The sequence below is a fragment of the Strix aluco genome, chromosome 1 (genome assembly GCF_031877795.1).
Source record: "Strix aluco isolate bStrAlu1 chromosome 1, bStrAlu1.hap1, whole genome shotgun sequence".
Classification (NCBI taxonomy): domain Eukaryota; kingdom Metazoa; phylum Chordata; class Aves; order Strigiformes; family Strigidae; genus Strix; species Strix aluco.
The window spans coordinates 157,834,489-157,849,125 of NC_133931.1; the positions used below are offsets into that span (position 1 = coordinate 157,834,489).

The 14,637-nt window shown below is 37.0% G+C and overlaps 1 protein-coding gene across 3 annotated transcripts in view; it reads right to left on the reverse strand.

The window, feature by feature from the left end:
* The window catches only part of FBXL2 (F-box and leucine rich repeat protein 2), a 57,745-nt gene that overhangs the window by 15,456 nt on the left and 27,652 nt on the right, over window positions 1-14,637 (reverse strand). Inside the window, exons 3-9 of one of the 3 annotated variants that reach the window (XM_074842421.1) lie at window positions 10,303-10,357; window positions 8,754-8,828; window positions 5,231-5,325; window positions 2,059-2,127; window positions 1,877-1,972; window positions 1,443-1,569; window positions 1,173-1,247 (exon numbers count right to left, since the gene is read on the reverse strand). In XM_074842421.1, coding sequence (XP_074698522.1) covers window positions 1,173-1,247; window positions 1,443-1,569; window positions 1,877-1,972; window positions 2,059-2,127; window positions 5,231-5,325; window positions 8,754-8,828; window positions 10,303-10,357 — 592 coding nt within the window. Of the gene's footprint in view, window positions 1-1,172; window positions 1,248-1,442; window positions 1,570-1,876; window positions 1,992-2,058; window positions 2,128-5,230; window positions 5,326-6,495; window positions 6,536-8,753; window positions 8,829-10,302; window positions 10,358-14,637 lie in introns of those variants that run through there. The other 2 variants (XM_074842441.1, XM_074842432.1) reach the window with 2 other exon arrangements.

Sequence of the window (14,637 nt, forward strand, 5' to 3'; positions counted from 1 at the left end):
GGCTTTATTTATTTAAGTGTAGTTCTGACCAAAAGAAGGAACTTCCTTTCATTCCTGTTACCATTAGGTGCCCAACTTCAGTGGGCAGCTAAATTCAGATTGAAAAATCTGAAAATTCTCTCTCTTTCACTAAACATCTGGCTCATGGAAGCTCAAACTTTGTATTCATATTGTTCTTAGTTTCTGCAGTTTTTAAATTTAACTTTTAATAATCCCTAACATTCCAAAATGTTCAACACTTTAAGGAAATCTATTAGGTCCAAAAATTTTCATCCAATCTTAATAAAAAAAGGTCCCATGCCACAATCATTCAAGAATAATGTGTAAAACAGATTTGAAAGTTTTAACCCAAGCAGATTTTATGACACCTTCTAGCAATAAAACTGTAGAAAACTTTCCAAAAGCAAAAAAAGTAATCCAACTTCGTCATTCAAATTTGCATGAATGAAACACTGAAATTCTAATTTATTTCAGTATTTTCTAAGGCTTATTTACAGGCAAAGAATGACTTAAATGCATTTAAAATCTAAAAGGAGATCTTTTCCATTCCTAAAAAGTCACGTGAAAAACAACAAAAAAGCAAATATAAAAATACAGCAAATTTAATTTTTGTATACTAAGTAGAATTAAAAGTACATGAACGATTCCCAGCCATTTCATTACAAATTAATGTGTTCTTCCAGCACTACTGAAAAAGCATGTCCATCTCCTGCTACCTAGATGGTTCTGAATCATCTTCAGTTATGATGCCATCACATTTTACTCTCAATTATGTAGTCCAGAATATGGCTTCTGCTCAATTAGAAAACTTGAAATTATGAACAGACCAAAATGTTTGACCTTAATGGATGGGAGAACAAGAACTACATCTGTAAAACTGCATGGTTTAGCACACACACAGTTCATGAGATTTGAATGGATGCTGTTAATTCTTACTCTAGAGCTTGCTACAGTTAAAAGATGTAATGAGGGGAAAAAAACAACAAACAACACTCCAAATCTACACTCAGCTGTAGAAACAGCCAGCTCATTTAAGACCTCTGTTCCACACAGAATTCTGTAAACTGCAGAGAGGTACTACTTACATTATTTAAGTGTGTAGCAGTTCAATTCATTAGCATTCATAAATGGTTTATGATTCTTAGAGATTTTTTGAAGCTTCAAATACTTACTGTACAGGATTGCAAGTTCAGGATTACAAGTTCATGACAGTGATTTTGAATGTGTTTCAATGCTTCATCTTCTAACTGTATTTAGCAATGAAATCGGACATAGGAAAAGAAACAAGAAATTAAAAGCACAGCAAAGCAGCCCAAAGAACGTACACATCTTGTAATATTGAACAAAAGACTATAACAAAAAGGGTATTATTTAATTCATGGAGATTTCAAAAACCCAAAATAAAATTTTATTCCTAAAGGATCACCCAAGCAGTTATGTACCTGTGTGCAACCTCTAAGAAATAGAGCTTTTAGTCCACTACACCCTTTCACCAGTGCTTCAATACCATCCTTCGTAATCTGATCACACCAGGAAAGATTCAAATGTTCCAGATTTCTGCAACCCTCACTGGGAGAATTAAAAAAATACATAAAGTTAAATCCAGCCTTCAAATAGTCATAACAGTGGGAAACCCAAATTAAACACACTGTTAGAAATTAATGATAGCCAGTGGACTGTGCCAGGCCTCCACAGAAAAGTCATGAGACAAGACCACACACAAACATGATGGTCTACACCCAAGAAGTCCTAGATACAGGATACAGTCAGTGCTGATACTAGTATTAAGGTTCAGCACTGATTTCTTTTAACTTTATTAAATGCTGAACAGCTCTTTAAAAGCTTTTCTTTCACACAAAACACTGAATCTTCTTACCTTAAGCCTTTCAAAGAGCTGTTTGTGATGGCTACGCAAGATGTCAGATCCAGATGTTTCAGCTTGGAACAGAATCTGCTAAGACTGTAACACGTGCTGCAAAACAGCAGACACACTAAAAATACCTTCAGCTACTTCTTTTTCCAAATTTTCCCATCAAACAAAAAACCCCTTGGACTTACCTGTCAGTGATTTTTGTGCACCCATTTAGATTTAAGTGCTCGATGTTTCTACAGTTCTGTGCAAAGGTCCTAAAACAGCAACAAAAAGCTGGAGAATTAATACAATGCCACAAGCTGTAATACAGTCACTAGAGTGCGCTCTGTCCCCTCCCTCCTTCCACCTCAGTCAAAAAGCTTTATCTTCAAGCCACAGAGCAATTACAAAGCACACCTCACACAGCTGTCTCAGTGGTTGCTTCTTCCCTTAGCTATTGCAACTTTCTGTCTTAGGTTACTCCTGAAACCCAGCGTTTCTCTCTCAAATACCACTTGAGCAAGGAGTTTATTTGTCACGCGTATATAAGCCAGAACTGACTTGCTTCAGATGCCTTAACTACAAACATTAACAGCATAAACAGAAAGGTTTAAATATCGCATCAATTAAATATTAAGCTGCTGGGGAGAGTTTTTGGCACATGTCATTACTGAAGCCTTTTGTAGGTCTTAAGGGGCTCGCTCCCACATCGAATGAAAAGGAATGTACCTTGCACAATACAGAAGTGGGACCTAAGCCTATTGGACTACCAATGGAAAGCCCTGTGGACTGCAAATCAGTTATTTATTATTTTAAAAATTAAAATGGATCTGTGTGCACTACTGGGTATGAACTCTAAGGATGATTGGAGCTATTATACTGCTAAAAGCCTGTATGTATCATTATACTAATTACCCAGAAGAACTACATAAACTTTCTTTTCATCTCTGCAGAGTAATATTTACAGCTGTGTTGCATTTCAGAACACTGTTTTTATGCCCGTGTTTCCTCCAACTGCATGGATTTTATTGGCAGGGGTGGAGGAAACACACAAAAACAGTTTTGTCTGGAGGCTTGCCGTGGTTAACAGATCCGACTACACACTCAGCCGGTAACAACTTCCTGGCTCTCCAGTGTGGATTGAAAACAATGGAAAAAACCCAGAAAGTGGTTATACTGGTGAGAGTTTCCACTTGAATTCTCATAACAGCTATTTCAAAATTCATGTACTGGAGGGAGATTTACAATCGGGACACTCTTCAAATCACTTGGAAAGACTCTACACTCTGGAGGAACGGCAAACTTTGCCTCGGAGATTCAAGCACGGGGCATGCCCTGAGAGAGCTGCCACAAACATTCAGTGCTTGCATAGCCAATACCTACTTCGATAATTGGCTATTTTTAAACAAAAGTTGATGTAGAAGAAGGTTAAATAGAGAAATTAATATCACCCACAAAACTAATGGATCTGGAAACAATTCAACACAAAGAGCCTGATAGGAAAAGTTGCTTTCAGAACAAGTATCTGAAAACTAATGCCACCTTTCTCATGCTAACCTTTCAAAAGTCTTAAAGCTCATGCATTTATCATTAATTAATTTCAATATCACTTGCTTCTATTTCAGAGGTGACCATCTTCTTTCCTAAAGTGCCTTAGGCACCACCATCTGCACCAGTAAGTTGTTACGGATGCACGTGGGAATATCGGTAACACTCTGGTAGCCAGTCTCAGCTAAACCTGCTAGCACGACTAGCTGTGTCACCCCTACAATGTACACATGCTACGCACTGAACTGCTGTATGCTTATTCTAAGTACCTGTTTACTAAATATATCATTAGGTAAAAATATCCCATCTCCAGCCATCCCCCTCTTCTCAAATGCCACTAATACCTCAACCCACTTTCAGTCCTATTCACAACCCTCACTGCAGTCCCCTAGCCTTAGAGTCCTGAAAAGGACAGCTGGGAGCCTAAACCAAGCGTGAAAATGGAGTTACTGGGGGGAAAACTGTTACCTACTATCCTGACTCTTTCTTCCTACACCCTTCCCATCGCTTTCCCTGCTACATCCTCCCCATGGTAGTTGCTACCTCTCTCAGAGCCTGCCCTCCCCCTCCCCACTTCTGCTATTGCCTTCCCTACTGAGGACACAGGGACCTCTTGGTGAATGCTCTGGGAACTTGGAGGAGCACTGCAGAAAGTTACCTCTGGTTGGGGCTACCTCTTTTTTGACAGCAGTTGCCAGTAATCTGGGAGATGGTAATAATATGCACTTTCCCCTGATGAGGCAAGACTGCCTGAAGGTGGAGACACACCACGGAGCAGTTAGGGAGATGGCCTAGAGGCACGGAAAGCTGGGGAAATCTCCAGGTCTGAAGCTAGGATGCCCATTTGGGTTACTAAAGCAATCTATTGCTTAACTAATTGTTGTACGAACTTAGTCTAAAGACAAAAATCAGTGAATTAGACTTATAAATTCTAGACGGAGCTCAAGGTCACAAGACAGTAACTTAATGCCCACTGCTTAACAAAATCTTTGTCCTTGTATTTTCCACCTAAGAATGGCCACGTTATGCCAGACTGAACATCATCCAAGCCCAGTCTCCTGTGACAGCAGAGAAAAGCATAACTGCAAAAAGCCATACCCCAACGCTTCCTCCAAATATTCTTTGAGCCCTAAAGTACTTGTGACTTAGGGACTCTTCAGCTGGAGGCAGGATCTTTGCATTTAAATACTCAAAGAAATATCCATAGAGGAATCTGGCTAAACAGTCTGCATATAGAAAAAGCTTACAGGGATTCAAACGATCTTTTGGGAACTGCACAGTTCAATTTATATACTGTGTAAAGAAGGGGCACTGTCTCTATTTAGAGACTTCTGAGATGTTGCCTACCTGTTCTTATATTAGAGCAGGAAGAGCATCCCAGGCCTTTCCCAACTTTGTAGGCACTCAATTGTATCAGTCTTTGCTCTTTCTCCTGTTGCTAGGGTCACCTCTTGTCCAGACTAGAAAATAAACTGTAAACTGACTGACCACTAATCTTGATGAAATTAATATTGTAGGATGCCAGAGTATAGGTCTGAAAACATTTTAACTGCTTCAAAATGGAGAGATAGCAACATAATACTAATGAAGGAAAAAGACACATTTCTGAAGAGCACAGTTCTCATTTCTTAGTTCATTTCCAGAAAATAACAGTAGCTATACTTTGATCTCAAACTGACATCTCATTTAGTCATTATTAAGGTACTTAGTACTTAAGTATCCCATTCTGGCCATTAGTCAGTACTTAGAAATCCAAACAAATGTAACAGTAATTGCTTTTGGTCCGGATGTTAGGAAATAAGTGAATTCTCAATCTAGGACTTTACTTACTTTAAAGAGGAGTCTCCAACACCAAGACATCCTCTCAGACTAAGTTGTCTCAGGAACCCACCACACCTTTTCGATATATTTTCCACAACACGACCCTTAAACCAAATAAAAGGAAGATTTTGTTGAGTTTTATTCTGACATAACATTCTGAGCAAATTAAAAATGCTGGGAGTGAAGACCAGTCCCAGCTACACCCCACCAGAACTACATCTCTTCTATCTTTTGCTGCTTTAAGAAAAAACAGTTACCTGTTGAGAATCTCCACTCACATTGAAGTGCTGTTCAATTCAATCTTTAGTTGTCTCTTCCTTTTTATTCAGTCTATCACACATGGCTCAATTTTTTGTCTCAGCACAACCTACCCATTAAGACTGCTAAAGCAATCTTCAGTTTTGTCAGATGTGTAGGGAACCTGAAGAACTGCCCCAGAGGCGAAATGGGAGGCATGCCCGTTTCTCAAGGATCACAGTTACTACTACAGCATGTAAGTTTAAATCATCCACAAAGACATGCTTAGGCTAGCACATCACTGAACCACAGCCTCTGCTAAGTCCTGTTTTGCAGTCCCTGCTTTAGGGATGATTACCTCTGCAACTGAAAGGTGCTCAACACCTTGGTGGGACCAGTCACTTCAGTTGCCTCCAGAAGATTCGCTGGAGCCCACCTGCTAGTCTTCAATGTCATATATATATATTTGGGTGTCCGAGCACAACACTTGGGAATGCCAAAGAACTTCTCACACTGTGAAGCTTACAGACTTCATGCCTCGCTATTTGTCACAAGCTGAAGCACAGTTTACGAACAAAAATTCCTACTTGACCTCTCATTTGCTACAAAATGCTTTTTATTTACACAGTACAAATTGCGTTTTGCTACACGTTAGGAGTAAGCAGAATTGCACAGTACTTCTAATATTCAATCTGAATGTAGCATTATGCAAAAATGTTATTTAAACTACAATAAAAATATATTTTTTAGGTTGGGGGTTTTTTTGGTAGAGAAAACAAGATAAGATAGCAAAAAGCAGGTGGCCACTGCAAAAACTGACTAGCCATCCCACTCTAATTTTAGGGAGGTAAGGTAAATCAACACTGATCATTTAAGAAACAGGACTAACACCTAACACAGCACCTTTTATTTTCTACTCTCTCTCTCTTTTTTTTAAAGGAGGAAAAATTATAAAATAACAGGTCAGTGGGGTTTTTTTGTTTTCCTCTCTATGAAGGATGGTAACAATTCTACTGAAACAGTAAAATGTTGCTTACGTTTTGTTGTTCACCTCTAATACCAAAGTCCTGGATTGCACTATGTGAAAATATTTTCTTATCAGAGCTTGTTTCTTAGTCCATAAGTAACATTGTTTATCTTATCTCTCAGAAGAATTTACACCAAAACAAACAAACTGAAAATCATTATACAAACAAAATTATGTATTTTTTAAAGCTTTCTGATTAGCCAGAATTATTTCTCAGCAGAGGCCAAATACCTTTACTGTAAGGATAAAGTTTTCAATGAATTACATACAGTGCAAGTTCAATCTACATTGCAGAAAAAAGCCAAACTCTAATGCATTATTCAAAGAAAATAGAAACAATAAGTTTTCCCAAACCCATTTACTTCTTTAAGCATGTAACAAACCCAAAGTGATTCAAATGTGTTTAGCTGTTTGAATAATTCAATGTCACTCAAAAAACTAGTTCTTCAAATTACCCCTCCTTACATTTGGTTCCACACCCCAAGAAATCCTAGGCACATTTAACTTCAAGAAGATCTTCACACAGCTTTGTGATAGAAAAGAAACATTTTCTGTTTATAGTCTTTTCTCCTCACTTTATTCTCTACCACGAGGTCTTAAATACAGAAAATTCCACAAAACCTAATTTTTCATTACTTGATACTCTCAGATCAAGTACTGCTTAATGCTACGTGAAACATCACCAAACAGTGCCTCCAACTGAGCAAAAAGTTGCCAAATACAATTAGCAGCTTTTACCTGTCCTGAATCTATAGGCAAAAAAATGTTACTAAAACAGCTGAAGAAAAAACAAGAGTTCTTAGACACTGAATGTGGAAGTGTTATCTTGTTCAAAACTACTTTATGTATTAATTGCTGGTTTAACATACTCTTATGAATATATTTAAGGCTTTATATTATAAACTTACTGAAATATAATATACTGAAGTAACTGAATTGCTCCAAGTCACAATAGCTTCTTACAGCAAAAGAGGATTATAACTTAATTTCATTCCTTCTCCTGAACCCCATGCTACAAACGCAGCATCTCAAAGGGCAACACCACTAGGTACAACATAAAACATGGCAAAAACATAAAAATCTAATACTCTGTTTCTAAATAGCACAAAGGTTTCAGACACAGAAAAGGTGTACCAACAGAAGGACCACAGACCTGTGGAGTTTTCTTTATTATTTCCTAGCAAATGAGTAACACAAGCTTTTTAAAGGCAACTGAAAAGATGACATTAAAGCTCCAAGTCTTCTTAGAAACATTTTGAAGAGGCAGATGCCAAAATCTTTCTCCTACCTCTGTAAGATCCTCATGTTTAACATCAGTATAGTAGAGAAGTTGGCAATAAAATTTTTTAAAAGTGGTGAAAAAAAATTACCCTATATATTACTGTAAAGCCTTAGAAACAGTTTGAACCACAGTTAGCAAAATATACCAAATGAAACCCATCTGGATTTTATTCATGCAACTAAGAAGCTAAAACATAAAATCCAGAAGCAAATTCATGATTGTATTCTAAATTTAATTTGTATTATCAAACAAAATAATAAAGCAGCTCAAATTCAATTAATGAATTGCATTTCCATGTGGATTTTTGCCTTCATTTTCAGATGTCATATTTCGCACATCTGTGATATCAGTAACACAGACGTGTTTTCCTTATGGAAGAGAAGACTGGCCTAATCCTTTCACTATATGATGAAAAGGACTTTAATCCACATGTACCTGCATTTCAGGCAAGGTTCAAACCTTATAAAACAAATGTTCACGAAATGGTAATCAGATACACACCAAATCAAATCTAGGCAAGCCAGCAGTAAGAAAAGTTGTTCAGCATTTTATTGTTTCAGTCTCCAAGTCCTATAGCCAAGTGTTCAGAGAGCTTTCAGCACTAGATGGCACCCTCACAGAGAGACGCGGGACCAGCAACAAAATTATCCTCTGGATCCTGAAAGTGATTCCGAGGATCTTACTCTGTCCAGAGGCACCATTTATACCTTCACTTTCTGGAAATGAGCAGCTTTGAATTTCTAGAGCCCTGTATGTGTATGATATATGCAAATTATCTGATACATAGCTGGCAACCAAAATTGAAATATTCATCCAGTGTAAAAAAAGGCAAATACGGAGTTCTTTTCCATTTGCTCCTTCAGTATTATCATCTTGAACTTTAGCCTTTAAAATGCGTGAACACAAGCACAGTCTATGGGATACTCAAAACGGACTACGCTCTCAAACATCACCATAGGAATGAAAAAACCCCAAAAGACACTAACCTCTATATCCGTTTGAAAGTTAAAGAGGTCTATCTTTTGCCAGTTGCTTCCATCCAGAGCTAAAACATTCCATGCCTACAGAAAACAAATACAGTTTATTTATTACCTCCACTGCCTGTACCCTTCATTTTAATCTCAGCAACTCAAATATAACAAAATCCACAATTTCAGGCAGCATTTTTTTAAAAAAAATATAATGGTAGGTATTAGTAGTCCTAAAATATCAACTAGTTAAAACCAGAATTTGTGGAAATGAATCTCAGATCTCCTAAATGGATTAAACTTACACCCATAAAACATGCAGAAGAGCAAGAAATTGAATGTAAAGTACATACAGGGACACAGCAAGATTTAGCCCTGCATTTTTAAAAAAGCTTTTGTAAATTTGTCTATTAAGTTACTTTTGCTAGATCTATGTAGAGAAAAGTAGCTGCAGATGAGATTCCTTCCAATAAAACCACAGTTCCTCAACCTCACTAGTTACTATTCCGAGAGGAACAGAAACCTTTCAGAAAACTGCTGACTTTCCACTGTTAGAATCAGGCCTTTCCTTTACACGTGCTAAGTTACATGTACATGTTTCAGAATTTGTCCTTCACTGTCGAAGCAATAGTTGTTCAAAGTAAAACAAAATTAAAAAGCCAGAGAAACACAAATATACTCAGAAAAATGGAAAAAAAGAATACCACATCCAACTGACAGGTAGTTCTGAGACAAAAAAATACAACTTATTCAATCACTTTGGTTGTCTTCCACTGTTTTCTAGGCTTTAGATGAAGGTTCTACCAAAACCTGATGTTAGTTGACTCACAAAACTTACTAAAGCTGCAGGCCAGGGTGATGTGGGCATAGGAATGAAATAGTTACACACTTAATTATACATTAAAATAAACAAACTGCAATAAAAAAAACCCCCAACAACAAAACCCAATCTTCATTAAGGAAGAATGAAATAAAAAAGTTCATTCATGTTGTGTAAGAATATACTTTATTGTGCACACCTGATGTAGGAACAGAATATTATTCATTTTAATTCAAGAAAAAAAGAATCAAGACAAGCTAAATGTAAAAGCTTACTTAGCATGCTTTCTCTATTATCTTCTGTGTGTCTTTTTCCTCTACTAGTAGGTCCATCTACTTAACACCTTTTGTACTTGGCAAACGATTGATGTACTTCTTAGACACGTGGTGCACATTAACCAAGCTACATGGAATTTTAAGCAGAAAATGTGTCTGAAATAGTGTTATACAGCCACATGCTTTATAAAAAGCAAATGCCATCATGCCAAACTGGGCTTAATCCTTTCTCCAGATACAGAGCATACACGACTGGATATCTTTTCCATAGCCTTTAAACAGAAGTCCAGTACATAGCAACTAAGTCCACACCTGAATGCAAAACTGGACCCACTGCTTATTTGTTGAGACTGAGAGAACTATTGGATTTTTTTTTCAACAGAAAGCAGATTGCCCTAAAGACCACGATTTGCACGGAATTAAGAGAATAGCATCCCAAAGAACAACAAAAAACCCCAGCAGAAATACATACCTTGGAAACTTGTGCACATCGACACAAAGTAACTATGTCCAAGAAAGAAAATACTCTAGGAAGAAAGGAACAACAATTAAAATGTTTTATTATAAATTCAGACTGATACAGGGATTCACAGCTCTGTAGTTCTATGTAAAGACATCAGTTACATAAAAGGCAAGTTAAATGCAATATGAGTGTTTTACCAAATTATTTTGCTTACTGAGACTTAAGGAATAATATCATAGCTATGATTTAAGACAGTCAGCACCGACATATTAGAACCAGCAGGTGCTGCTTCTGTTTCCCCCTCCTTACTACCCAAATGTGTATGAATGATAACAAACTCTTTTTTCTTCTTTTTAATTCAGAGGAACTAGCTTATATACCTTTAACTGTGCTACAATTAAAGAAATAACTTACACAAATACAGGTGAAGATTTTAGAGGCTGGTGAAGAGAAAGAAATGAAAACAATACATAGATAAATTCAAGAATTTAAGTACTAACACAAAGAATGAGGACCTAGAGGACCTTCTGAAGGGGTTTCACAGTGACTACCGAGTCTAACACAGTCACTATCTTTTTTTAATTTACAAGGAAAAAACTACAATCAAAAATTCAGCATTACTATTCTGATCATGGAACCAATTCCTCAAGGCTGCCAACTCTTAACAGTTTTCTGAAAGAAATTTTTCACTGTCAAAAAGAATTTTGCTAAATACCATTTCCAAACAACAATGAAATTGGTTCAAAGGATGTTCTCAGAAAAAAAAAAAAATCAATAATCAGCTTAAGCATAAAACATAGATCCTATTCCAAAATAATTTTCTATTACACAGAATGAAAGATATGAAATATATGGAAGATGTTACTGTAACTCACTTATAAACTGTTACCAGCTCGCCGATGAACTTTTTCAGCCATCAAAACAATGAACAGCAATAATAATTTCATCTTATAGTGAAATGTTAACACTGAAGAGCAAACAACTGGTAAGATATGCTTAATTTAATCATGTAAAATTCTGGTTACTGTTTTCCAAGTGGAAATCTAAAGCAAGAGCTCGAAATGGATGCCTACATCTTAAGCGCTGTGATTATTAGCTGTGTAAGAGTCAAAAAATGTAATGTAGCAAATGAAAGTACTTCTTACACATAACAGCCTTCTGGACATTTATTATGATCACTTCAGATATCAGTTTTCCAATATTTCATTAACCCATGAAAATACTTTCCCTTTTTTTGCTGTACAGTAATACATTTTCTCAAAAAACTATTAGCCATGCAAACAGAAGGACAGACATTCTCAGAAGCTATGAAACAACTTATAAAACCCTGGTGATAGCATTTATTTTGCCATTTGAACATCCATTCTGAGGTCTGCCCACTTTAAGAAACTTAGCAGCATTTTATGCACAAAGCACACCATGTGCTCAGCAAGATTACTGGACCATACCAATGACCCACCATGACCCCTTCTCCTGAAGTCACCTTTCCCACCCGCCATGAGGCAAATGGCAGAAGATGTGGGTGTGGAGATTATGCTAGATTGCTGCAAAAGCTTCTTGGCTCGTAGAAGCTTCCTCATAGCACCACTGTAGGAGTGGAATCAGAGGGTTATCTCAGATTCACAGAAGCTGAAGCACAAAAGACAGATTTCTACATTATTTGTAATGAAGAAAGGAAGGGTTGTGATAAAACCATTTCATGATACAATACTCTTGCATAAATGAAGAACGTGACATGCTTCAGAAGTGATGTATCAAGTTCTACTGACATAAGAAACAACAGAAGAAATTGTAAGATGTTGAAGAAAGTGTATTTTATACACCCCCACTACTCCGAGATGTCTGGCAGTCTGTCTTCATGTTTGATTGTTTATTGCTGTTAAGAGATTTATGTTGATGCATGATTTCTACTAAAAAAGTAAATTAAAACCAAATGCAGAACAGATGTATGCATTTTTACTCCATTCTTATGAAGTGACTTTTTAAAAAAATCAAAACCTAAAGGTGGTCATTTTATGTTAAAAGGAGAAATATTTTACTAAGTGTAAACATTCACGATGCTTTTAGGTTTTTATCTTTGATCTAAAAAAGAAACTTTCTACCAAGGCAGTCCAAGCTGTCCCTATCAAAATAGATAACAACATCAGGATGCTTCATAACCCAGCAAAATCAGAATGATTATTATTCAATTAAAAACTACGATAGGTAAGAGATGCCAATAAATTCTCTTACAACTCCGAAGAGTCATTTTGCCAACTTGCTTGAAAACATTCTTTCTATGCTTTTCTATTTATTCACCTACCCTCTATAGTACAGTCTTACGTGCACACCACTAACACACGCTTGCTTCTCTACTTGCAGTCCCACAGAGCTACTAGCAAATACTTCCCAGTCAGGGAAACTAGCCAACAAGACACAAGACTCTAAGGTTTAAAGTCATTTAAGGTCTTTAAAAGACCTTAAAGTCTTTAAGAGACTTTAAATGCAACCAACAAACTGAGATGGAAAGATGCCAACATTGACATTGTCAGTCATCTGTCAGTGTCAGACACTGACATTGTCTAGCGCTTAGAGTGAAGGACTATGTCAGCAGGCACTTGTAATTTTAAGAAGTGGAAAAAGCTACCACGTACAGCAGCTGATGGTTGTATAGCACTTCTATCCTCTATGACCATAGCTACATAGATGGAAGCTAATGTAGCCAGCAGCAGGATTAATTTCACCTTAAGTCTTTGGCATGGATTAGTACAGGGAAACTGGAAATTAAGTTAACAGAACCACAGTAAAGTTTAGGATCATCTATTCTGATTTCTGGTATCCCAGGCTATTAAATTCTCCATAGTAATCCTGTATCGAGCTTAAGAAGGAGAACCATTTACCAACAATCAGAGCTCTTCAAGACTTTCCATCCCTAGGCACATACCACTCTGGACACAGGCCTCACGAGTTTGGCCTTGGAGATCTTTCAATGTGAACAGTACCCGCAGCAATGCATGAGCTTCATACCAGAGGCACAAAGGGTTGTACAAGCTCACAGTTCCTCAACTCCTCTATAGTAAACTTGCGTTTGGCTAAAGTCTGACTTCCAGAAAAGCATCTATTCTTGATTTGAAAACCTTCAGGAGATGGAAAATCATCACCTTCTCTGGTAGTTTGTTCCACTGGTTAATCACTCTGTTAAAATGTTTGCCTTATTTCCAAGGTGAATGTCTGACTTCCAGGTTTATGCTTTTTTCTACTTTTCTTCACCAAATTAAAGAGTGCTTTAGCAGTTAGTACTTTCTCCTCATCAAGTTTTAAAGCCACTTATCATGTCATCTTTAATTCCTCTTTTTAACAACTTTAGTTCTTTCAATCTCATTTTCCCTGCACATTCTTCATTTTTCCAGTATGTTTCTTCATGACATCAGAAACATGTGCAGCGTTAAAAAATTTATTTGTATCAACAAAGCTCTACACAGACATAAAGTACGATTTCACTACCCCCATTTTCAGAACCATTTCAGGCCGCTGTAACAGCCTTTTTGACAAAGCACCAGACAAGAATCTTACAGTATCTTACCCATTTCACCCTCACATCCTCTTCTGAGAGTACACACTCCAGAACACAGCTCTTTCTGTGGCATTCCCTAGTCCTGTATATCTATCTAGATAAAATTAATCTGTAAAATTAATCTTGTCTGAAAACATCCCAGTTTATCATGTTATTTGGACTTCCTTAGGAGTGCCTTGTCTTCACAGTAGTTTTCTGTTACAGGTCTTTTGCTGTCATCTTTAACTTCTATCTCCAGTGACTTCTGAAGCAGTGGCTTCCAAAGCGTTAAATTAAAACCCTACTGGCCTACCTGTCGCTTGTTGCAACAGCTGTTAACCAATCCTGAATCCCTTTAACACGCATTCATATACTGCACACACACAGTGCTACTTTAACATTTGACCTTTTCATTTTAAAATTCAAATGCCTCAGTAAAAACCTATAATTTTGGTTGGTAAAGCCATTTGATTGTTTAATCCTCAAGGAATGATATTGTCCAATCACTTATTTTCCAGAAAACCACAACAACTTTCAGTTATATTCCTCCCTCTCAATTTTCTATCAAACAAATCTACGGTGAGTTTTTCCATTGCATACTGAATATGAAGCTGAGAGTTCTGGTCATCTCTCCCTTGCCTTGTTAAGTGTTGCAGTCAGGATTCATATTCTTCTAGTCTTCTGGAATTTTCTCGATACCCAAGACTCACCAAAACTCAGCATAAGAGGGCCACAGACCTCCTAAGCCACCTTTTTAAGGCATTTTCACTGCAATTTATATGGTCCTGCCAACTCAAAAAGTGATGATCTAC